The 19,952-nt window shown below is 40.9% G+C and overlaps 1 protein-coding gene across 1 annotated transcript in view; it reads right to left on the reverse strand.

Moving 5' to 3' along the window:
* LOC146696591 (voltage-dependent N-type calcium channel subunit alpha-1B-like) overlaps positions 1–19,259 on the reverse strand; it is a 222,287-nt gene extending 203,028 nt beyond the window's left edge. The window contains exons 1-4 of the mRNA XM_085474072.1: positions 19,089–19,259; positions 17,438–17,733; positions 14,257–14,362; positions 11,260–11,399 (exon numbers count right to left, since the gene is read on the reverse strand). Of these exons, the coding sequence (XP_085330198.1) occupies positions 11,260–11,399; positions 14,257–14,362; positions 17,438–17,697 (506 nt within the window). The 5' untranslated portion in view covers positions 17,698–17,733; positions 19,089–19,259. The remainder of the gene's footprint in view (positions 1–11,259; positions 11,400–14,256; positions 14,363–17,437; positions 17,734–19,088) is intronic.
* Between the last annotated feature and the right edge of the window lie 693 nt (positions 19,260–19,952).

The following is a 19,952-nucleotide window of genomic DNA, read 5'->3' on the forward strand; positions in this document are numbered from 1 at the left end:
CTGAGTTCATCATAGTACTTGAAAAAGTAATATTTTTCCAGTGGGAAAAGACATGAATGTCGTCTTTGTGAGGGATGTGACACCTCACATCCTTGACAGACATCTTGTCTGTGTTTCTGGAGCAAGGAGTTAACGAGGTACTTTACAGTCAATTTTATAAGTTCAAAAACAGCAGTAGGGAGTAGAGTCGCGGCCTCATCGTTGTCCGCGGGCGAAGGCTCGTTGTCTTCAGACTCTCGGAAAAGAGCCCGGCACACAGGGTCGCCCAAGGCCCACAGCGATGCACCGGAGATTGCGGTGCTTGAGGGGCTCTGCTCCGGTGATTGCCACCCGACAGCCGCTAGTTGTGGATGGCTGGGCGAGTTCCATCCTTGCGGTGATGAGGGCGGGGGTGGAGGCATAGCGGCCGGAGACGCTGAGGCCTGATGCGGGCTCTCGATCAACGGACTGGATGGCGGAGTAGCCAGATCGATTGGCGGAGTGGGTGGCGGTGTAGCCAGGTCGATTGGCGGAGTGGGTGGCGGTGTAGCGAGATCCATTGGCGGGCTGGGTGGTGGTGTAGAAGCAGCTGATGGTCGGAGGGATGATGGAGATAGAGAGCTGAGGGGTCCAAAGCTGTGGTTAGTCATGGTTGTTTTAAGTAGTGGATGAGACAGCAATTGCGGTTTTTAAGGGTTAGGGTTAGGAGAAGGCGGGGTAAGGGGGGACCGGAAGTGGGGGTGGGGGTATGTTGACCGTGGCGGGTTATTTCCAACCATCACCAGCTCAGTTGTACTTTTACTCATTTTGAACAGGTTTAATATTGTCGCATTGTTCTCGGCCATCATGTTGAGCCAGTGCTGAGTCGGAATCCGAAGCAATGTGCTGAAAACCCCGGACTGGGAGTTTGTAAGGTCGATCACAAAATCATCTGTGCAAGCTTGCTCGCATGTTTGTCGACTAACTCTACATACCCATCTGCAAAATGGAGTGCTCTTGGTCTCCCACTGGGTGTATGTGACGGTTTTGGTCACCGTGTTTTCATTCCGGAGTCGTTTGTGTTCTTGGGTGAATGGAGGGAACGAGTATTCCTCTTTGAAAACCCGATGCGTCTGTGTTTGCTGGTCTCTGGTTCGCGGTTGCTGAGAGCTGGTTTCCCGCACGCTTTTCTCTATTTCAGGGGTGGTAATGAGTGTAATAACCGCCCAGTCAGAGCTAGTAAAAGCGATTCGCGGTGTTAGCGGACCAAAACTTTCACCGGCTTTGAGCTGATAGAAAAAGATTTCACTCTGTGGTAGGCTGAAGGCATAACCCCAAAACCTGCCATTGTTGAGGCTGAATCTTTGCTCCAAACGGTTGGCCGCTGCTGTTGGCTGCACTCTGCAGAGATGTAGTCTTCTGAGTTCAGACGCCGTGGCGGAAGCTCTGTAACAGTTTACAGGAGTTTGAGAAAGCACCGTTAGGTTGGTAGGTCTCACGGCCATGCTTCTTTGAGAAAAAAGAGAAAACTTGCTTGTTTTTTCTGAGAGAGAAAAAAAACAGTTAAATTTAAGCTGAAATGTTCGATTATTTATCCTGAATGCCAGTAAGTGAATTAACCTATGGCTGAGAAGGTAAATCGAGCCTGGAGTGGATTGGCTAACCGGGGTGCGAAGGGAGCGGTGCAAGGGTTATGTGATTGGCAGCGGGGCGCAGTGAGGCGGAGTTGGTCTAAGGGGGGGATTTTCAAACGAGGTAAGCAGCGCATTAGGGAGCAGAGCGGGGAGCGAACAAGCAGGAAAAAATTGTGCTCTGCAAGAAGTTGTGGATCGGAGATTAAGAGCGAGGTAGAACTTAGAGTGTGGGTTGAATTTTAGAGCTTGCTAGTAAGAGGGAAGTTTTTGAAGGAAAAAAGAATAAGGATTTTCCCTGTTATCGAATATAAGGTTTTTGGGAATAGAGGGGTAGCTAACAAGTTATTCTAGGGGTTTTGGAGAAATCGCGGAGAAATTTTTAAAAGGAGTTTTGGCTTTGTTTGGCTGAGCATGAAGGGAGCCGCGGGGCGCTGAATTTGAGAAAAAAGACTAAGGATTTTTTCAGGATTTTCCCTGTTATCGAATATAAGGTTTTGGGAATAGAGGGGGTAGCTAACAAGTTATTGTAGGGTTTTGGAGAAATCGCGGAGGGTTTTTTAAGGAGTTTTCCCTGCTTATGTATCTAAGGAGGGTTAGGGGATCGCGAGTTTTTTCTGAGTATGAGTTTTATTCTAAATCTACAAATGCATATAAATCGAAATAAAGTTTTCCCCCAAGGCATGCAGCATGTGTTTGTGGCCATACTGAACGTTACAAAAGCACAAGTTTAACTAAACAATTTTAATATGGTTTAATACATTTTTAAACACATGAGCACGGAGCCCGAGAGAGCACGGTCCGGAGACATGGGCGCGCCCCTGCGCGCCCAGACACACAGCCTCGGGCGCGCGCGGGCGCGCGCACACACACTGACCCGCCACCAGATGGCGTTTTTTGAGCATAAAAAAAATAAAAATAAAAATTTAATTGCTTAAAGAAATAAAAGAATGCTATTTTGATATATAAGAAACTTTCTAAATAATCAATTATATTTTTTTATGAATATCATATTTTTATGAATATCATATTTTTATTACTTAATTACTTCCTACTTCCGGAGCTCATGAATAATTTAATTACTTCCGGACTTCCGGAGCTCATGAATAATTTAATTACTTCCGGAGCTCCGGAAGTAACCTGTCAGTTTGACGAAAGGGGTATAATATCACTCTCTTGCCTCTTCTTGCTGCTACTTCAATCATGAAACTGCTTAATGATCAGCTGATCGGCTTTTCTGTCGCGAGTCCGTCTCTCTTGTTTGCTTTTGGTCCACTTTGCACCAGAAAGAGGAAACCAGCGGCTGAACAACAGCAGCACGTTTAAGCTCGATAAGCTGTTGTTAGAATGTATTTAATATTACTTTCTACTCGAGGATCTTTTTCTACGTAGCTGACGCTGGTAACTGTGCAGGGGCAAAGTTTAGCCAGGGGGGCCGATAGGGCATTAACAGGGAAAAGGGGGCACAAAGACATACTTTTCTTTCTTAATCTCATTTAAAATGTCTAGCTTTTAATAAATAATTATCTGACACCCAAAGTTTTAATTTGATGTAAAATGAATAGAAGTCAATTACTGTATATAGTAACTATTAAGTCTAATATACCCTAGTAAGCTATAGTACTTTTTCCTTTGGGAAGGTACCATCTGTGCAGTCTGCAATTTTGTTGAAGAAAGATGTTGAATCTATTTAATATTTCTTGAAAAATAATTGATTTCTGTGCATTTTTTTTCACACTGCTTCAAATTAAGGTTGATTACGTCGATTAAGCATCATGAGGTGGAGCGTGAGGGGTGGTTCCCTATTTTTTATTTATTTATTTTTGTTGTTGCTGGGAGTTGGAACTCTATTAGTTAGGTTGCTTAATATTTATGCTAAGTACTCTTTAAAATACCAGAATAGGGAGGATGGTGTAGGTTTAAGTTTATTAGATTGATCAGTATTGCTGAACTATGAAATTATTGTTTTTTGCATACAGGTATAACAGAATAGCTTTAGTGTAGTTGTTGTCTTAAACTTGAGTATGAACTTGTACAAAATGCAGCAAGATATTTAAAAAACAGTTTTGTTGATTAAAAAAAACACTATATCGGATTCATATCGGTATCGGCAGATATCCAAATTTATGATATCGGTATCGGACATAAAAAAGTGGTATCGTGCTATCTCTATTATTTACACGGGTGCACATAAGTGGTCCGCATGTGCGCATTTGCTGTCAAAATAAAAGACGCGCACCAGATAAGAAGTTGCAACGCACGTTTGCGTCCTTTTCCATATAAAAGGCACTGTTTTTGTCCGCTAGAGTGGCATTGTCACGACACATTCTGCAACACCTCTCTGTGTGTTCATCATTTGTTTGAAGCCAGCTCACCTCCTGCAACTACTTTTCCGAGAATACGCGCTTCTTTTGCGTTTCGGACTCCTTTTGACATTTCTTTGGAGGTGGAGGAACACCAAAGTAATTGCTTAAAGGAGCTTGCTTCTTCGACATCTTTAAAAGTTCTAAACAAATGTCTGTCCTCCTCCAGAAAATCTCATGTACGCAAACACGCGTTGCAACTTCTTATCTTTTTTATTTTGACAGCGAATGCGCACCTGCGGACCACTTATGTACACCCCTGGTTATTATTTAGCTCGTCATGTTGCAGCCACAGAAATTCTTTTGTCCATGAAACCATAAAGCTGCACTTTCTTTTTGCCTTATATCCTGCTGCTTTTACACACGCACTCACATAACGCTCAGCGATTCTCTGCGCGATCAACCTCTCACATGTTTAAGCTTGCTGCGGGAGATTTCACTTGTCATGTTTGCATAGTAAGCTAACGACTGATAAGACGATGTCAGAGGAATTTGTGCGCAAATTATCGTCATTCACCAATCAGTACTGTCACTCTCCATACACAGTTCGCGCGATTGCAAAGTGAAAGCAAAAAAACAAGCGCAAATTCAAACGCGATTTCAATATGTCACATATTGACAGTGGCTCACCGATGCCAATGACATAATTACCCAGCTACATTTCCGAAAGAATGCAAAAGCATTGACATATATTTTTCCTTCCTGCACGATGGGCAGGGCAGAGATAGATTTTGGTAGCCCGACTGGAAATATCGCTAGCCCCGGGACGTCGGGCTAGCGATTTTGCGAGCCCTGATGTGCCAAGTAAACACTCAGGCCACTAGCATGACACAGTACTAGCTGGCTCTGCAGTCTTGCTATACATATTTTGAAATGATAATTGTCTTATTTTTAGAACTATATTTTTAAATTATAAAGGCTTCTCAATATCTACATGTCATTATTTAGCTTTATTAAGTTCAGCCGACATGACAGGAAAGGCAAACAGCTTTCAAAACAGTCTAAAGGAGGACTCCGAATGGAGGATGGGGCTTGAGACACTGCGCAGGGCATCGATCGCACACTCAGACACATCAGTCCAAAAAAGAAAACACATCAGCAGATGCCTATCGGCTGCTGTCTCATTTTCAAATTTGTTCCTTTTCCGCTAACAGGCTGTAACTGCCTGAGGCTGGTTCTGTTGAGCTTAATGAGGCAGCGTGGAGAGGAAATGCCTCACATGTGCAATGACAAGGTCCAACATTTAACCATCATCACTATACTTCAAGGAGACAGATGCATAAGTTTCAAACACAGAAAATGACGACCTTTTGGCTTTATCACAATTGTGAAAAAGTTTAAACTGATTAATCATTGATTCAAATAATAATGATACAGTGGTTAAAAAAACCAAAAAAAACTTGGAGCCCGAGGGTTCGTATTGGACACCAACCAAACAATTATGTCTTTATTTAATAAACAAGTTCAGAATTACAATTACACAAGGTGTACCACCTCCTGCTTCAGACACAGCAGAGATTTAAATGCAGTAGACCATGAACTCAAATTAAATAAAAATACATGCTTTGACAAATTTCAAGCCATTTGAAGCCATTTAAAACCTTAAATAAGCTTAAATAAATCATCTACCCACAGAACTACCCACAAAACTCAAAACACTGGGTCAACGACCCAAGAACGACAACAACCTCACACCTCTAACCACAAAACAGTGTCACTGCAGTACAGAAAATTAAAAACCTCCCATGTGTAGAAAATAAATGAGAAACTGTAACACAGAAGCTCCTATAAGAAATGCAAGCACAGAATCCCGTGTGCTATTTCTTTTTGAGAGCAAAGTGGAGCAAGAGTGAAGAAATGTTGTTCAGCCAGGCTCAGGATATACCATACTGAGGTGGAATCCTCTAATGTCTGAAAAACTGCCCTGAAACTGAATCAGGTAAAGTGAATAACATTGATCTTCTCATTAAAATGCAATGCTGTGCTAGGAAATCATGAGGTTGCTATTTTGAAAGGTACCATGAGCTGAAAATGTTATCTTAGTAGTATCTGATGCAACACTTCATTAGATAATAGTGGATACAGCACAGTCAGTTTGTTGACAGGACAACAGCATTTTTGCTGAAAACAAATGTCTACCATGTGTTAGAGGGAGTGATCCCAGTAAGGCCATTCCAGTCACCCACAGCTTTATATAATTAAATTTATTAATATCATACGTGAAAGTTCAAAGGGCTAATATGTATGAAAACACATTTTAAAAAATATTGAATATGGTACATTTTACTGATAAGAGAAACATATGCACGTATGCTGTGTGTGGCATGTATTTTAGGGATGAGCAAAAATCACTGCAAAAATCCAACAGCAGCTGCTTTGATCCAGCCAGCTATAAAGAGGACTGCTGAGGAGAATCTATTCCTTCTGTGTTCAGCTCAATACACTATTGATTTTGGTAGGAGCATGCAGGAGGCAAATACATGTTCTTATTAGCAATTCCCTACATCAGACTGGAACATTGTAGAGTTATCTAATTACCAGCTAATGAAAGACGATTCAGGCCCCTGTTTTGAGAGCAAGCATCTGTGATGTGTGATGGGATCATTTGATAGCAAGTTCAAGATGGCCCTCGAACTGCTTCACATAGGCTATGAATTATTATTAAGCTAAAAGAGATCAATTCTGGGATATGAATAAGTGAACAGTACTCACCAATTTTGAACTGGGGAATAAAGGAAGGACCTAAGTCTTTCTAAGAAGGGCCTAATTGTGATGATGGATGTGACAGAATAAGTCTGATCCGTAGCAACTCCATGACATCAGCTCAATAATAATGAAAGACTAAGGGGTCGTTAGGAATACCTAGACCAGGGGTCAGCAACCTTTAACACCCAAAGAGCCACTTGGACCCGGTTTCCACGCAAAAGAAAACACTGGGAGCCGCAAATACTTTTTGACATCTAAAATGAAGATAACACTGCATATATTGTTTTTTTTTTTTACCTTTATGCTTTGTGTGAACAACTAAAGTAAGTAAGTAAAGTTTATTTATTAAGCGCCTTTCACAGACAGGCAGTCACAAAGCGCTGTACACAAATATTAAAATAAACAATACAATCAATAGACATTATACACAATGTAAAAGGTCAAATGTAAAAAATGTTAAGAATATCAAATACGTGGATCAACAAAAGGCTTGTTTGAACAGGAATGTTTTTAACTGCTTTTTAAAAGAATCCACAGAGCAACTAAAGCGTGCTGCTTATGAAATCCATGAAGTGCTACAGAGAAAATTTAATTTTATTTATGTAATTAACACATTTTGAACTCTTAAAGAAATATAAAAAAAGGAAAGACACCCAGCTTAACTAAAATCATCCATGTAGCAAACAAAAACTGTTGTGAGCCGCCACCCTTATATTGCCTGTGGGCTTTTGGAGCGTTGACCTAACTTTTAAAAAGTAATTGGAAAAAAAGCACTATGCTGCTAAAAAATGAAAAATAGATATTTGCAAAATTCTGCCTAAATATGTATTTCATGTGGTTAATGTATGTGGCGGGGCGTGGTCTGCAGTGCCCCTGCATGGGAGTCGGACGCACTTGAGTGGCACCCGCACTTGAGTGGCACCCGCAATCACGCCTCGCCGCCTTAAAGTCTGTGATCTCTCTCCTGAGAGTTTTACAACCGATATTATAAAAATTCTATTTTTTCCCCTCTGTCAGTGCAATATTGCCAAAATTACATAAATCCGTAGTTAATGTATTTGTTACTTCAACGATATAATATTATAATTCCTTATTATCCAAGTGTTCTATGTAATCTTTCATGTTACATGGAAGAGAGGATGTGGCATTTGCAACCTGTGAAAGCACAACAGAGTGAACCATGAAGGGTCATGTTATACTCAAGTTACAAACAACCTGCTAAGATGACTGCTCAGATGAGCTGAATGCTGATAATCAATGAGTCACTGCTAATACATGATTGCTATGGGTTTTCACACAGCACATCCTGCAGGAAATGGACATCATCACTGAGAAATGATTGGCCAGCATGTGTGTACAAGCATGCTTAAGTGCACTACCTGCATGTGTGTGTTCAGCTGCATGCACTCTGCACAAGTGATCCGATATCTACCCAGAAAACATGGCTCAACCCATCAGTGTAGCACGGCCCTGATAAAATGACCAGACCACAGCTGTAATGGCCTCTATCCACCACCCAACCCTTCAATTATGGCTGACATGCCAGCCTGTTCAGCCCCAATTGAATCAGGCCTGCTTGAGCTGCATCCACACCCAGCCTCGCTCTCGCTCTCGCTCTCTCTCTCGCTCTCTCTCTCTCTCTCTCTCTCTCTCTCTAACAACCTGTCAATAATCTCAACACTCAACACACGATTTATGCTTCATACAGTACTTGTGGGTACTAGTAAAGCATTTTACTAGGAGAAATGTTCCTTGCATACATTTTGCATATGTTAGAATGTTTCTATTATTCATAAGTATATAACAGAAATTGTTTATTGCGTAATGCACATGCTAAGCCTATTTTTAATCCCACAGTATTCCATCACTTGCCTATAGCTTGAAAAAAGGCCATCATCAGAAGATAACTAGATTTATATGTAAGCCAGTGTAACCCATCCTCCATCCTTATCAAGAAAATATTTTTGACTGGATTAGGCTCCCAGTATAGCTCTTTCTATGTTAGGAAGGCTCAAAAAGGATGAACAAGTGCAAAATTCTCTGCATGTACTTTGAAGGCCTGTAACTTGACAATTTTTATAGTATAAAGTTTTTTATAGCTTCATTAGATACACTAAAGCTATGGAACAAGAAAATTGACAGTTTGAGATGCTCACGTGGGATCGTTAGAACTGACTGATTATATAAGGAATCCTTATATTTGCTAGTTTTAACATATTTATATTTAGTATTTATGCAGAACACAAACGGTTTTGGTTCTACAATAAAGATGCAACATGCAAACAAGCAGATCTCAGACACATATTAGCAAACCAGACATTTATTATATTTCCTTGTTTCCAGCTAACAGGAACAAAAGTCTCACTGACTCTTAGTGATATCCAGCAAGAGGTTAAGGTGTTGATGAGAGGTTTGGGAATTGGCAGAGGCTGTTTGTTGCAACGAGGCTCCTCACAGCCCAAGACGCTGCAAATAAATCTCTGTATCATTACGTAAAAGAGGCTGGCCTGTCCCCCAGTGGGGCTAGCACGTGTTCAGGGACTTTCAGCAGCATAACAGCAGTCTCCTGATCCCTGCCCTTCCAGCATCAACCCCCCACAATACAGCCTCTCCCTTTTCACCGTTACCACACTTCAACAGCAATTAAAAGTGATGCAAAAGCATTGCATCACTTTTAAAGGGGATACAAAATTTTTACCTGAAGTTCCAGACTGACCTTCATAAGGTACAAATAAACATCAAGGGTTCTAAACTGTATAGCAGTATAGAAGTTTGGACTTCCTTCCACCACCTGCCGCTGGATCAGAGACTTCCTCTCAGACCGTGTACAGAGAGTTAGAGTGGGGCCTCATCTTTCCTCAGCCGCAACACTGGCTCTCCACAAGGCTGTGTACTGAGTCCCCTACTGTAGTTCCCACCCAGACAACACAGTCATCAAGTTTGCAGATGATACTACTGTGGTGGGGCTCATCTCAGGGGGAGATGAGACTGCATACAGAGCTAAAGTTCAGAGGCTGTCAGATTGGTGTGCAGTTAACAACCTGGACCTCAATACCACCAAAACAAAAGAACTGGTAGTTGACTTCAGAAGGAGGAAGTCCGAGCTGCAGCCTGTCAGCATCAATGGGGAGTGCGTGGAAAGGGTCTCCAGCTTCAAGTTTCTGGGTGTGCACATAGACACAGACCTCCAATGGAGCTCTAACACCTCTGCGGTCTTAAAGAAGGCCCAACAGCGTCTCCACTTTCTGAGAATCCTCAGAAAAATGGACCTGAAGAAGGAGCTGCTGACCGTCTTCTACCGCTGCTCCACTGAAAGTGTGCTGACATATTGCATCGGTGTGTGGTTCTCCAGCTGCACCACAGCACACAGAAAGGCACTCCAGAGGGTCATCAACATGGCCCAAAAAAATCATTGGACATCCTCTTCCCTCCCTGAAGGATCTGTACAGCACTCGCTGTCTCAAGAGGGCACGCAGCATCCTACGGGACTGCACACACCCAGGACACCGGGTGTATAAGCTGCTGCCGTCTGGCAGGAGGTTCAGGCTGCTGAGGTCCCGAACAAATAGACTCAAGGACAGCTTTTACAACAGGGCAATAGCCCTGATCAATGTAAATAGCTGACCTGACTGGATACCTCCCTGGACTTTTTTAGGGGGGAGGTAACAATGTTTAAAACAATAACAATAATATTTATATTTATAACAAGTTGCAATAATAATTAATGTGCAATAATAACAGTGTGCAATACACATACACTTATTCTTCTTTTTTATACTAAGTTAATATACTGTGTTGTGTTGTTTGTTGCGTTTGGATGTGTCATATCGTGTCGTGTTGTGTTATATGTAGTGCCGACGCAGGACAGTTTTTCCAATTTCATTGTACTACTGTACTATGTATGACTGTGCAATGACAATAAAGAGCTATCTTATCTTAAGTCACAAGAATAAATACAACGTTAACAAAGTAAACTAAACTCTTACAGTTTGACTCTATGAAAAAGTCAACTTTACTTGTGTTTCTGCTTACATTTTTTGGGGAAATATCTACAGTGTAGATATATCCTTTGTTAACTTGGCCAAATTTTTCAACACAAACATGACAGAAACTGATGCATGTTTGAGACAGACTTTCAAAAAGATTTGTACCATCTATTCTAAATTTCTTAAAACCACAACTAAGTGCTTTCATCAGAGTGGTCAGAAGGAACTAGCCATGGCCTTAAACTCAACACAATCCCCTGAAAAAAACAAAACTTGCTATTACTCGAAAATCCGTTTGTTTTTCATGATTTTAAAGATGAAAAACAGAAAGAAAGAAGCTTTTACTGGATTTGTATTATAGTCCTTTCTGTGCTGTGTTCTCTGATTTCCTTCTGTTTTGCACATCTACTGCAGACAATTCCCCTTACTGAGACACTGATTATTCAGACAGGAAGAAAACACCCAACCATCTGGAATGGCTCAGCTCTACTGATCATTAGAAATGCAACACACACACATACACAACAAAGCTCTCTCCCGCCTCTCATTAATCGCTGTTGCCCATCGGCTCTGTCAGTTAGCAGCTACATAAGCCATTAGGCCTGTGCTACTCACCCTGTTAGGACCACCACAAAGTCCATTACATTCCAGCCATTACGCAGGTAGGAGCCTTTGTGGAACGCAAAGCCCAGGGCAATGATCTTGATGCCAGCCTCAAAGCAAAATATTCCAATAAAGTAGGGTTCTGTGTCATCCTGTAAGAGGAAAGAAGAGCAAAGGATTTCTGAAACTGCAGACATAAATTTATAAAGATTGAGACAGATAATGTGAAATAATACACAATGAAAAAGAAGGGTCTAGATCATTAAGTGTCCGTGATCCTCTACAAAGCAAGCTCTACAGATGCTTTAACCCACCAAAAGAACTATAACTACGAAAAATCGAAACCTTTTTTTCCCTGTGAATCTGTGAGTTCTGGAAACGATTTAGAAAACTAGAGGTGTCCCCCAGTAAAAGGAATAACACATGGTGTAACTAGTGCTGGTAGACTGATTCAGTATAATTAATTCGGCTTCATCACTCCATTAACTTAATAGAGTTTAAAGTGAGAAGAGGTTTTAAAAAAGTACTCAAACTTAGGTCAAGGCATCTATTCAATCTATTCAAAAAACAAACTCCAAAAGGTATCATAAAGGTAATCATTAATCAATAATTGGTTACGGTTAAGCGATCTGTTATCAACTTCACACCTCAGAATACTCCGACATATAATATAACCCTAATCCAATTTTGCCCATTACAATGCAATTACACATGCAGATGTCCTCCTGCTCGTTTTCGAGCAGTATTTTAACTTCCTCTTAAAAATGAAACTTTTTGTACAGAGAGACTGAGAGTAACATAGTAACATTACAGGCACGCTACATTCATGCTACAGCCTGTTCATCATCAGCATAAAGGGTGCACTGACTTGGATGGCAACATCAAATAGTAGTATGATCACCATAAAAGTGATCTATAGCTGCTTTTATCAAATGCCTTGAAACCTCATTGAAGGCACCATTTTGGTTAATTACATGTTGATAAAAGTGCAACTAATATCTTTGTTACCTCAAACAGGCGAATTCTACTACTTCCCTTGCAGTGAAATAGAATAACAGACCTTTTTTTTTTTTTTCAAATAACCAAATCAACAATTAATAGAGTATAAGATTATAAAAATCATACAAAAGACTACACAGTAGTGGAAATAATTATTTGATCTTGTGCTGAATTTGTAAGTTTGCTCACTTGGAAAAAAATGAACAGTCTCTAATTCTTATAGTAGATTTGTTTTTTAGTTTTATGATCATTTAATTTTATTAGAGAGCGACAGAATATCACACCACCAGTAGTTACCTTCTCCCTAAGCTCCTCGCTGATGGTCTTGTAGCCTGTTTTTGCCTTCCACAGGTCTAAAATATTGTCCCTGATGTCCTTTGACAGACCAAATGTATTTAATTGACTAACTGATTGCAATCTGTGTGAGCACACATGACCACACGGCGAATCTGTGGGAGCCAGAATTAAGGCTGGATTGTAGGAGATCAAATACTAATTTTTTCTTTAGTGTTTTTTTTTATTTATTTATTTATTTTATTTCTAGCTGATATTTTGTCTCTTCATTCAAATGAAACTACCATAAAATTAGAGACTGTTCATTTCTTTGTAAGTGTGCAAACTTACCAATTCAGCAGGGGATCAAATAATTATTCCCCCTTCTGTATTGATACCTAGGGCTGTGCGATATGACCAAAATCTCATATCCCAATATAACAATTCTATCGTCCCGATAACGATATAAATCACAAAAATGTAACATTTTCTGTAAATTCTATGAATCTTTGCTGGAAGTGGAAGTGTTTCCAGCTGGGCGTCCTGTAGCTGGAGTCGAGTGTTTTAACCGATGCATGAAACTATACATTTTTAGACATTTAGACACCGTTTTCTTTGTGAGTATTTATTACACGGCGTGCTGCAGGGAAAAGCCTGTTCTAACGTTTGAGTCTAAGGTTTATTTTTTAGCACCTGGCGGCTCTTCTTTACTTCTCATCCGTAAATAATCTGCTCTTTCACGTGATTCAGTTTATTTTGAAAAGTCTCAACAGGATCTTGAGCTTTATTGTGAAAGGTTTGTGGAACATAAACAAGCGGACACGCGATGCTATTACCGTCGTTGTTGCTAACGACAACACATAAAAACAGGCGCTTGTCCGTCCGTAGTGTGGTTATATAAAATATAAGAGAAAGAGAGAACTTTAAGAAATGAATATAGCCACTGCAGTGACCATCAAAACGATGAAAAAATATTGCTTATTTTGCGACACTACGAAACAAACGATAGCGTAAAATGAAACGATAGACATTTTTATATCGTCATCCGATATATCGAACAGCCCTATTGATACCTACTTTCAACCGCTTCCTTATCACAGCAGGGAGCTTTCAGTTTGGCTTTTTTATTTTTATTCGTTTTTTTGACACTACACAATCCCAAAGCAATAATCTTAAATTGTAGCCCTTGTCACAACTCCATAACTTTGCTTGGCAAACACAGACATTTTATGAAATCTATGGTATGTGGTATTTAATTTCTAAAGCTGCCCTGCCATTGTAACTCCCACTATTTCCCTCTTTAATAGAAAGACTTGACAAGAGAGTTCGGTGGGAGGAAGATGGAGCAGGGGTAGCCTGTGGTAATGACACAATGGGGATCAAAGGCAGCTCTGCATGGATCTACACAACCTGCAGCGCTCAGGAGGAAGGACACATGCTGAGGGGAAAACTGGTATCTTCACATCTTTTCAGTTTAGATACTTGATACTACTTGAAATGGTCAAACCCATGAGCACAGTTAGGTAAAAGAGGAAAGAATGAAATCAGAAACTTTTTGGAAGCAGAGTTTGCAGAATAGAAACTATTTACTTACAGAGAGACATGCATGCATGCATTCCAGACAAAAGAAAAACATCTGTTAAAAATAACAATGCTAATCCTCACAGTGTTTGCATTTACAAACTGCTGTTTCTATTGTGTAACACAATAAAAGAATCAACCAGCTTTTTTACTTACCAAACGCTCTGACATTGGGGTTTTGTCTGAGGCCGGTAGGTGTTGTTCCAAGGCCAGCACAATGCAGTTTGCTATAATAGTAGCCAAGATCATGTACTCAAATGGAGTGACAGTGTTAAGGAAGTCTTGTGAAAACTAGCAAACATTAAATCAAGACATAGAAACCTGACAAAAGTTGACACAAAGCCATTCCCCCCTTTACATTGGTAGGTAACAGCATTATGCATGAATAGAAAGTTTTGGCACTGGCACCAGACATCTCTTTCTGTTGAAATGATTGTGCTAGGTTATGTATCAGATTGGCTGGAGAGGAATACTGGAGAAGATTCAAAGAAACAGAGTGCATGCACTTGAAGCTACAATTAAATTTCATAGCAGTTATTTTTTGTGGCTACCTCATCCATCAGTGATAAAGCTTTTAGCCTGCTTGTCATCATCTTTCTGTCATACCAAGAGAAATCAATGGAAGGTTAGACAACAGAGCAGGTAAAACAGCTACTAAGTGTCAACTTGGAAATGATGTATTAAGGAAGAAGAAATAGTTCATGAACTAATGTCCCTATCCATCAGGGTTTTATAGTAAGAATGAAGAGAACTGGGTAGATGATGAGTGAGTTTGTGGCAGAAATATATTCAAGGACTGACTCAGTACAGCAATCAGTGTGTTTTGTTTGTTTATTATTTCCTAACACAACACTTTTTTTAAGTTCCAAGTTCAGTTCCTAGCTCTGTTTCAATCATCTGGGCGGAGCAATGCTGACACACCGGCATTTTTGCTATCACTTCATAGGTCAACCAAAGCTATCCTTTTATGTTAACTGGTAATATTGCCACAGCAGATCATCTGCCTCCATCTCTTCCAACAACTAGCATTCTCCTGTGTTACACCATGTCTTCCTTCAATATATGCATAAAGCTTCTCTGTGGTCTCTCTCTTTCCCTGCTGCCTAGCAGCTTCATATTCAACATCCAATATATCTACTTCCATTGAAAATCTTAACTTGCTTAAGTCTCCCAACTCCAGCTCAGCTTACTGTGTTTTTGGCAGCACTACCATCTTGTAAATGTTCCCTTTCCCTCTTGCTGCTGCTATCACAATATTGGAAATGGGAAGCTAACGCTGCTTTAGGGAGAAGAGGAAGCACAGAAACTCCTTTATGCAGGAAGCACTCCATAATAAAATGACACAAATAATGTAAGTATAATCAGAAGAATAAAGGGCAAAATTGCGTCCCTGTATCTAGACTGGGTTCAGTCATTTGGTATTATGGGCTCAAATTTTGATATCTGTTTTTTTCATGTTTACATTTGTACTGTAAACAAAGTCAATGAAACGGTAATGGAAATTTTTATTCCATTATATATAACAGTTCTAATACAACAGAGTTCTATAATGAACTCATAAAATAAATGTAACTGTAGTCAGATACTGGGAAAATTTGTTTTAAAAACTACAGAGTAAAAATGTGATGTTGATAAAAAGCTTGCAGTATATGTGGATTACATTTGAAATATAACCTTTGTTACATTGTTTGTTATAAATGCCATTTTTGTCATATTTTTAGAGCATTCTTTTGAACTGTGTGGGGTTTTTTTAATAGTTTGAATATGCACTACCTCCCATCTGCCAAACACCTAGCACTGCAATTCCTGTACCAAACTAACTGAAATAAGTTGTACTCCTTTCATTTAAATTTAATTGCATTACTTATTACAATTTAACAATGTAACCTTTTACATTACAAAACTAATCTTTCCAGCTTTGTTCTTACACGAGTTGAGGAAAACCTTTTCATGATCTGCAGACCTCAACTTGGTCACTTATAACAAACACTTCCAGTCAAATTTGTACACTAAAAATCAAGGATGACAACTCCTGATTATAATTGTGTGTATAGATGGTTACTTTCTCCATCTACACCCACAGAAAAATACAGTACAGTAAACTAAATATTTTCACGACGTGCCCCTTCAATATAGTCGTACTATTTTACTAGCACCTTACTAGAGAGCTATATCTATCTTCTAATACACTCCCTGATTTTTGCAAAAGCAAGACAACCCAAAGTGATCACCATTCTAAGTCTCCAGTGTGGTGGGAGCTTGGTGATGCATATCTGGTGATATGCAGCAGTTCTTCAGTGTTTAATTTAACGTCTGCTTTTTAAAAGAAATTAAATGCAGATTTGTACCGCTCATTTGGGTATCTCGCTCCCTACATTGCATTGCCATCGTGTTATTAGTGTACCCCTCACGGACGATACAGCTCGGCCAGTAGGAGAGGATCCTCAGGAGAGGGAGGAGACCGATGGATTCCAGCCACCAGGCCTCCAACTGCTTCGAACCACAGTAAATCCTCCTGCAGCGCACCAGGATAAATGGCTCACTAATGCACTGCGACATTAAAAATGATAAAAGAAAACTTTTATCATGCCAGAGGTTAACCAACCAGTGACTTACGCAATGGATACTATTCCACAACTAAATGTGAGTTAATTGCATGAACACTCATGCACATATACAGGTGTCTTTCCAGGGACTTTTCCTCAGAAAAAATCTAAATGCACACCAGTAAGAAATGATTTTGGTCAGCATACAAAGCTCAGCAGGTGGCATTCACTCACTGTGCACAACATCTACCAAACAGACATGAGCTGCTTTATAACCTGAAACCTGCTGCATTTCAGCGCTTGTTTGTTTTGTGTCACACCCATGCAGCGTGCCACCGCCTCACTGCTGAGGAAAGCCTGCAGATTGCTGAAGTTCAGTTCCCTGGACAGCACCATCTGCAGAGCACAGCATTCACCAGAAGACAAGAAAAGGATCTACCGAGAAGCCCATATAGTCATATCATCACACATAAACTTCAACTCTTACCTAGATGTGCTATATTATAAAAAATAAAAAAAAACCTCATGACTACAGCATTTAGCAGCATGGGACTTGTGACCAACACTGGAAACAACCAGAGAGCCAGCTGTGCAAGTTTTACATTTTAGCTGAACGTATTGTTGCTTTCTTAACATATATTTATACTAATTGATAAACAGTATTCTAGATGCCGGCTTCTTCTGCCTCTAAATAAGGCCCCTTAAAATTTCCTGGGAGTTCGGCGTCAGGCATGCGGGTTTTATACAGGACAGAGCGGCTTATCTGGGGGTTTACTGGGTTGTAAGGATATGGCCATTCGGTGATCTTTTTGGCATATTTCCGTATTACATTATCCTCGCTGAAGATGAACAAAGAGCGGTTGACGGTGAGGCAGTTCTGTTTGACTGGAATTGGGTTGTAAATGGCCATGGTCCTGGCTCTCTGGGCCATCGTCTGCTTGTACATCCTCTGGCCACCCGGAGGCCCCGGCTGCCGGCTGCCCCCCCTGGCAGGGGCCGCGGGGCAGCCGCCTCCATAGCGGCCGGACAGTTCGTCTTCAAATCGAGCCATTGCGGAATAGCGCAGACCTTGCTGGAGAAACCAAAACTGACACCAGAAAAAAAATAGAGAAGAAGCATCACCACACACACTGACGTCCCGTCCCCGTGCAGGTCCTTTGGGTGCGTGTGTCGGCCACGACCAGCAGAGTCAAACATTCACACACACACAAAAAAAAACGAGCTGAGGGAGGCTCTTTTTCATCAGCCTCAGTCGGTTATTGCCTCACCTCCATGTTTTTACTCTCCGCGGCGTGGAATTGTTGCTTAAAGTTTAGACGCTCACATTCCATGATGCATCATTTTCATGGCGGACTGCCCACGTCCTCGCAGGTAGCTTTTAAACTGGCGTCAACGCTACAAGTTCATGCTAGAGGATGCGGAGACAACGGAACACCGTGTCTAAAAGACAGCCACCTCAAGACAAGATAATACAGCAGAGGGAAAAATCGCGAAATGTCACAGTGAGTAAACCTGTTTTCCACCAAATAATGTCTGTAAACAGCCGCATTTCTTTTCTTAATCAATGCTGACCGCTGTGACTTAAAAGCAGTCTTCGTTAAAGCACTTTGCCCCACGGAAGAAAAAACTGATGTAATTTCATCTGATCGTTCGTCGAGGAGAAATCACAGTGCAGCTGCTTGTTTCCATGAATTTGCGGTTAATGGGAATGTAGCTACCACTTTCTCTACTGTTCCTCAGACCCCCACGTGACCAACAAGACGCCAGCCAGTGGCTCCACCTGGGCGAGCCCTGTTACCATAGCAACAGGGAGGAGAACGAGCCACGGGTCAAGTTACACGGAATGAAAATGACTTCCGGCAAAATCAGAGCTTGTTTGTGGGCAGATCTGATTTCGGTTTTTGAAAATATTGCAACTAACCCAGCGAAAACTGATGTAACTGCGATATAAACAAAATTATGTCGGTTCGATTCCCTTCGAAAATCAAACAGTAAATAGGACGAAACGATTTCCGGTCAATATTTCCAAAGTAAACTCAAAGTTTCATTAAAAAAAAAAAAAGATAAATGGCGTGTATTTGTATAGCGCTTTACTTAGTCCCTAAGGACCCCAAAGCCCTTTACACATTCAGTCATCCACCCATTGACACACACGTTCATACACTGATAATACAGTTATTCCAAATGTTGTCAGTGCATCTTCTGTTTACTGTAAAAATTTCCCCAGAAACGCCTAAGACTAAAACATCTCCCATATAGTGAGGGGTGTTATAGTATCTGACAAAAGTGAGATACTACAAACACCTCTCACATTTTTGTAAATATTTTATTCTATCTTTTCATGGGACAACACTAAAGATATGACACTTTGATACAATGAAAAGTAGTCAGTGTACAGCTTGTATAACACTGCATATTTGATGTCACCTCAAAATAACTCACCAATGTTCCCTCTAAGTTGCTCGCGTGCGCAATTGCGCACTGCTGGCACGGTCTGTGTTGCGCACAAACTAATCAAAGTGATGTCATGACAAAAATGAATGACAAACAAAACATTTTTTCTCCTTCATTTCTGTCAGGCAATGCTGTATGAAACTTTTCTCGCTGTTAGTATCATGGTTGCTAGGCAACCTGAACAGCGCTATGAAGGCTAGACCATCCCATTTCACAAGCCTCTCACTTCGTGCTTCTCGTACTTATAGTACACAGGTATGTAGTACGCGTAGTGCGCGTACTTCAAGCGTGCAGACCCTGAATTGGGACACAGCCAATGATGCGATTGACATTCGTATATACGCGGCTAGGACAGTGTCCTTGTGTGCAGACACCGGTGTTTTAGCTAGCAAAGTGGGGTGGCTGATGTGGGGTGAAGCCACGTTAATGACAACGTGTACAACCATTGGAGATGTGAGCAGGACAGACGGAACAGTTGACGGAAAAAGTGTGGACTTTATACCAGTTTTTAAATTGTGTTTATAGGCCACGTAAAACCAGAGTTATGATAAAAAATATATGCAATGTTTGGTTTTCTTCCTGGATACTATCGTTGTTTATATTTACTGCGGAAGAAACGGTAAAAACGGTGTTTTATAAGGAAAATACTCTGGTTGTGTCCAAATTCATGGGCTGCATCCTCCTGAGGACCCGGCCTTCGCGGTCTACGTGGGCCGGGTCCTCAGAAGGTCGGGTAGGCCGGAAGTAAACGGCCGTGAAATTGGACGGTCTAGCCTTCTGATTAGCGTCACCGCTGTCTCAGTGGAGTTTAATAAACTCGGTCGTCTGCTCCTTGCTATCTAAAATATAACA

Source organism: Copadichromis virginalis, linkage group LG12, assembly GCF_057382275.1.
Source record: "Copadichromis virginalis isolate Kocher_CV1m ecotype Utaka linkage group LG12, C_Virginalis_male_GT1.1, whole genome shotgun sequence".
Classification (NCBI taxonomy): Eukaryota; Metazoa; Chordata; class Actinopteri; order Cichliformes; family Cichlidae; genus Copadichromis; species Copadichromis virginalis.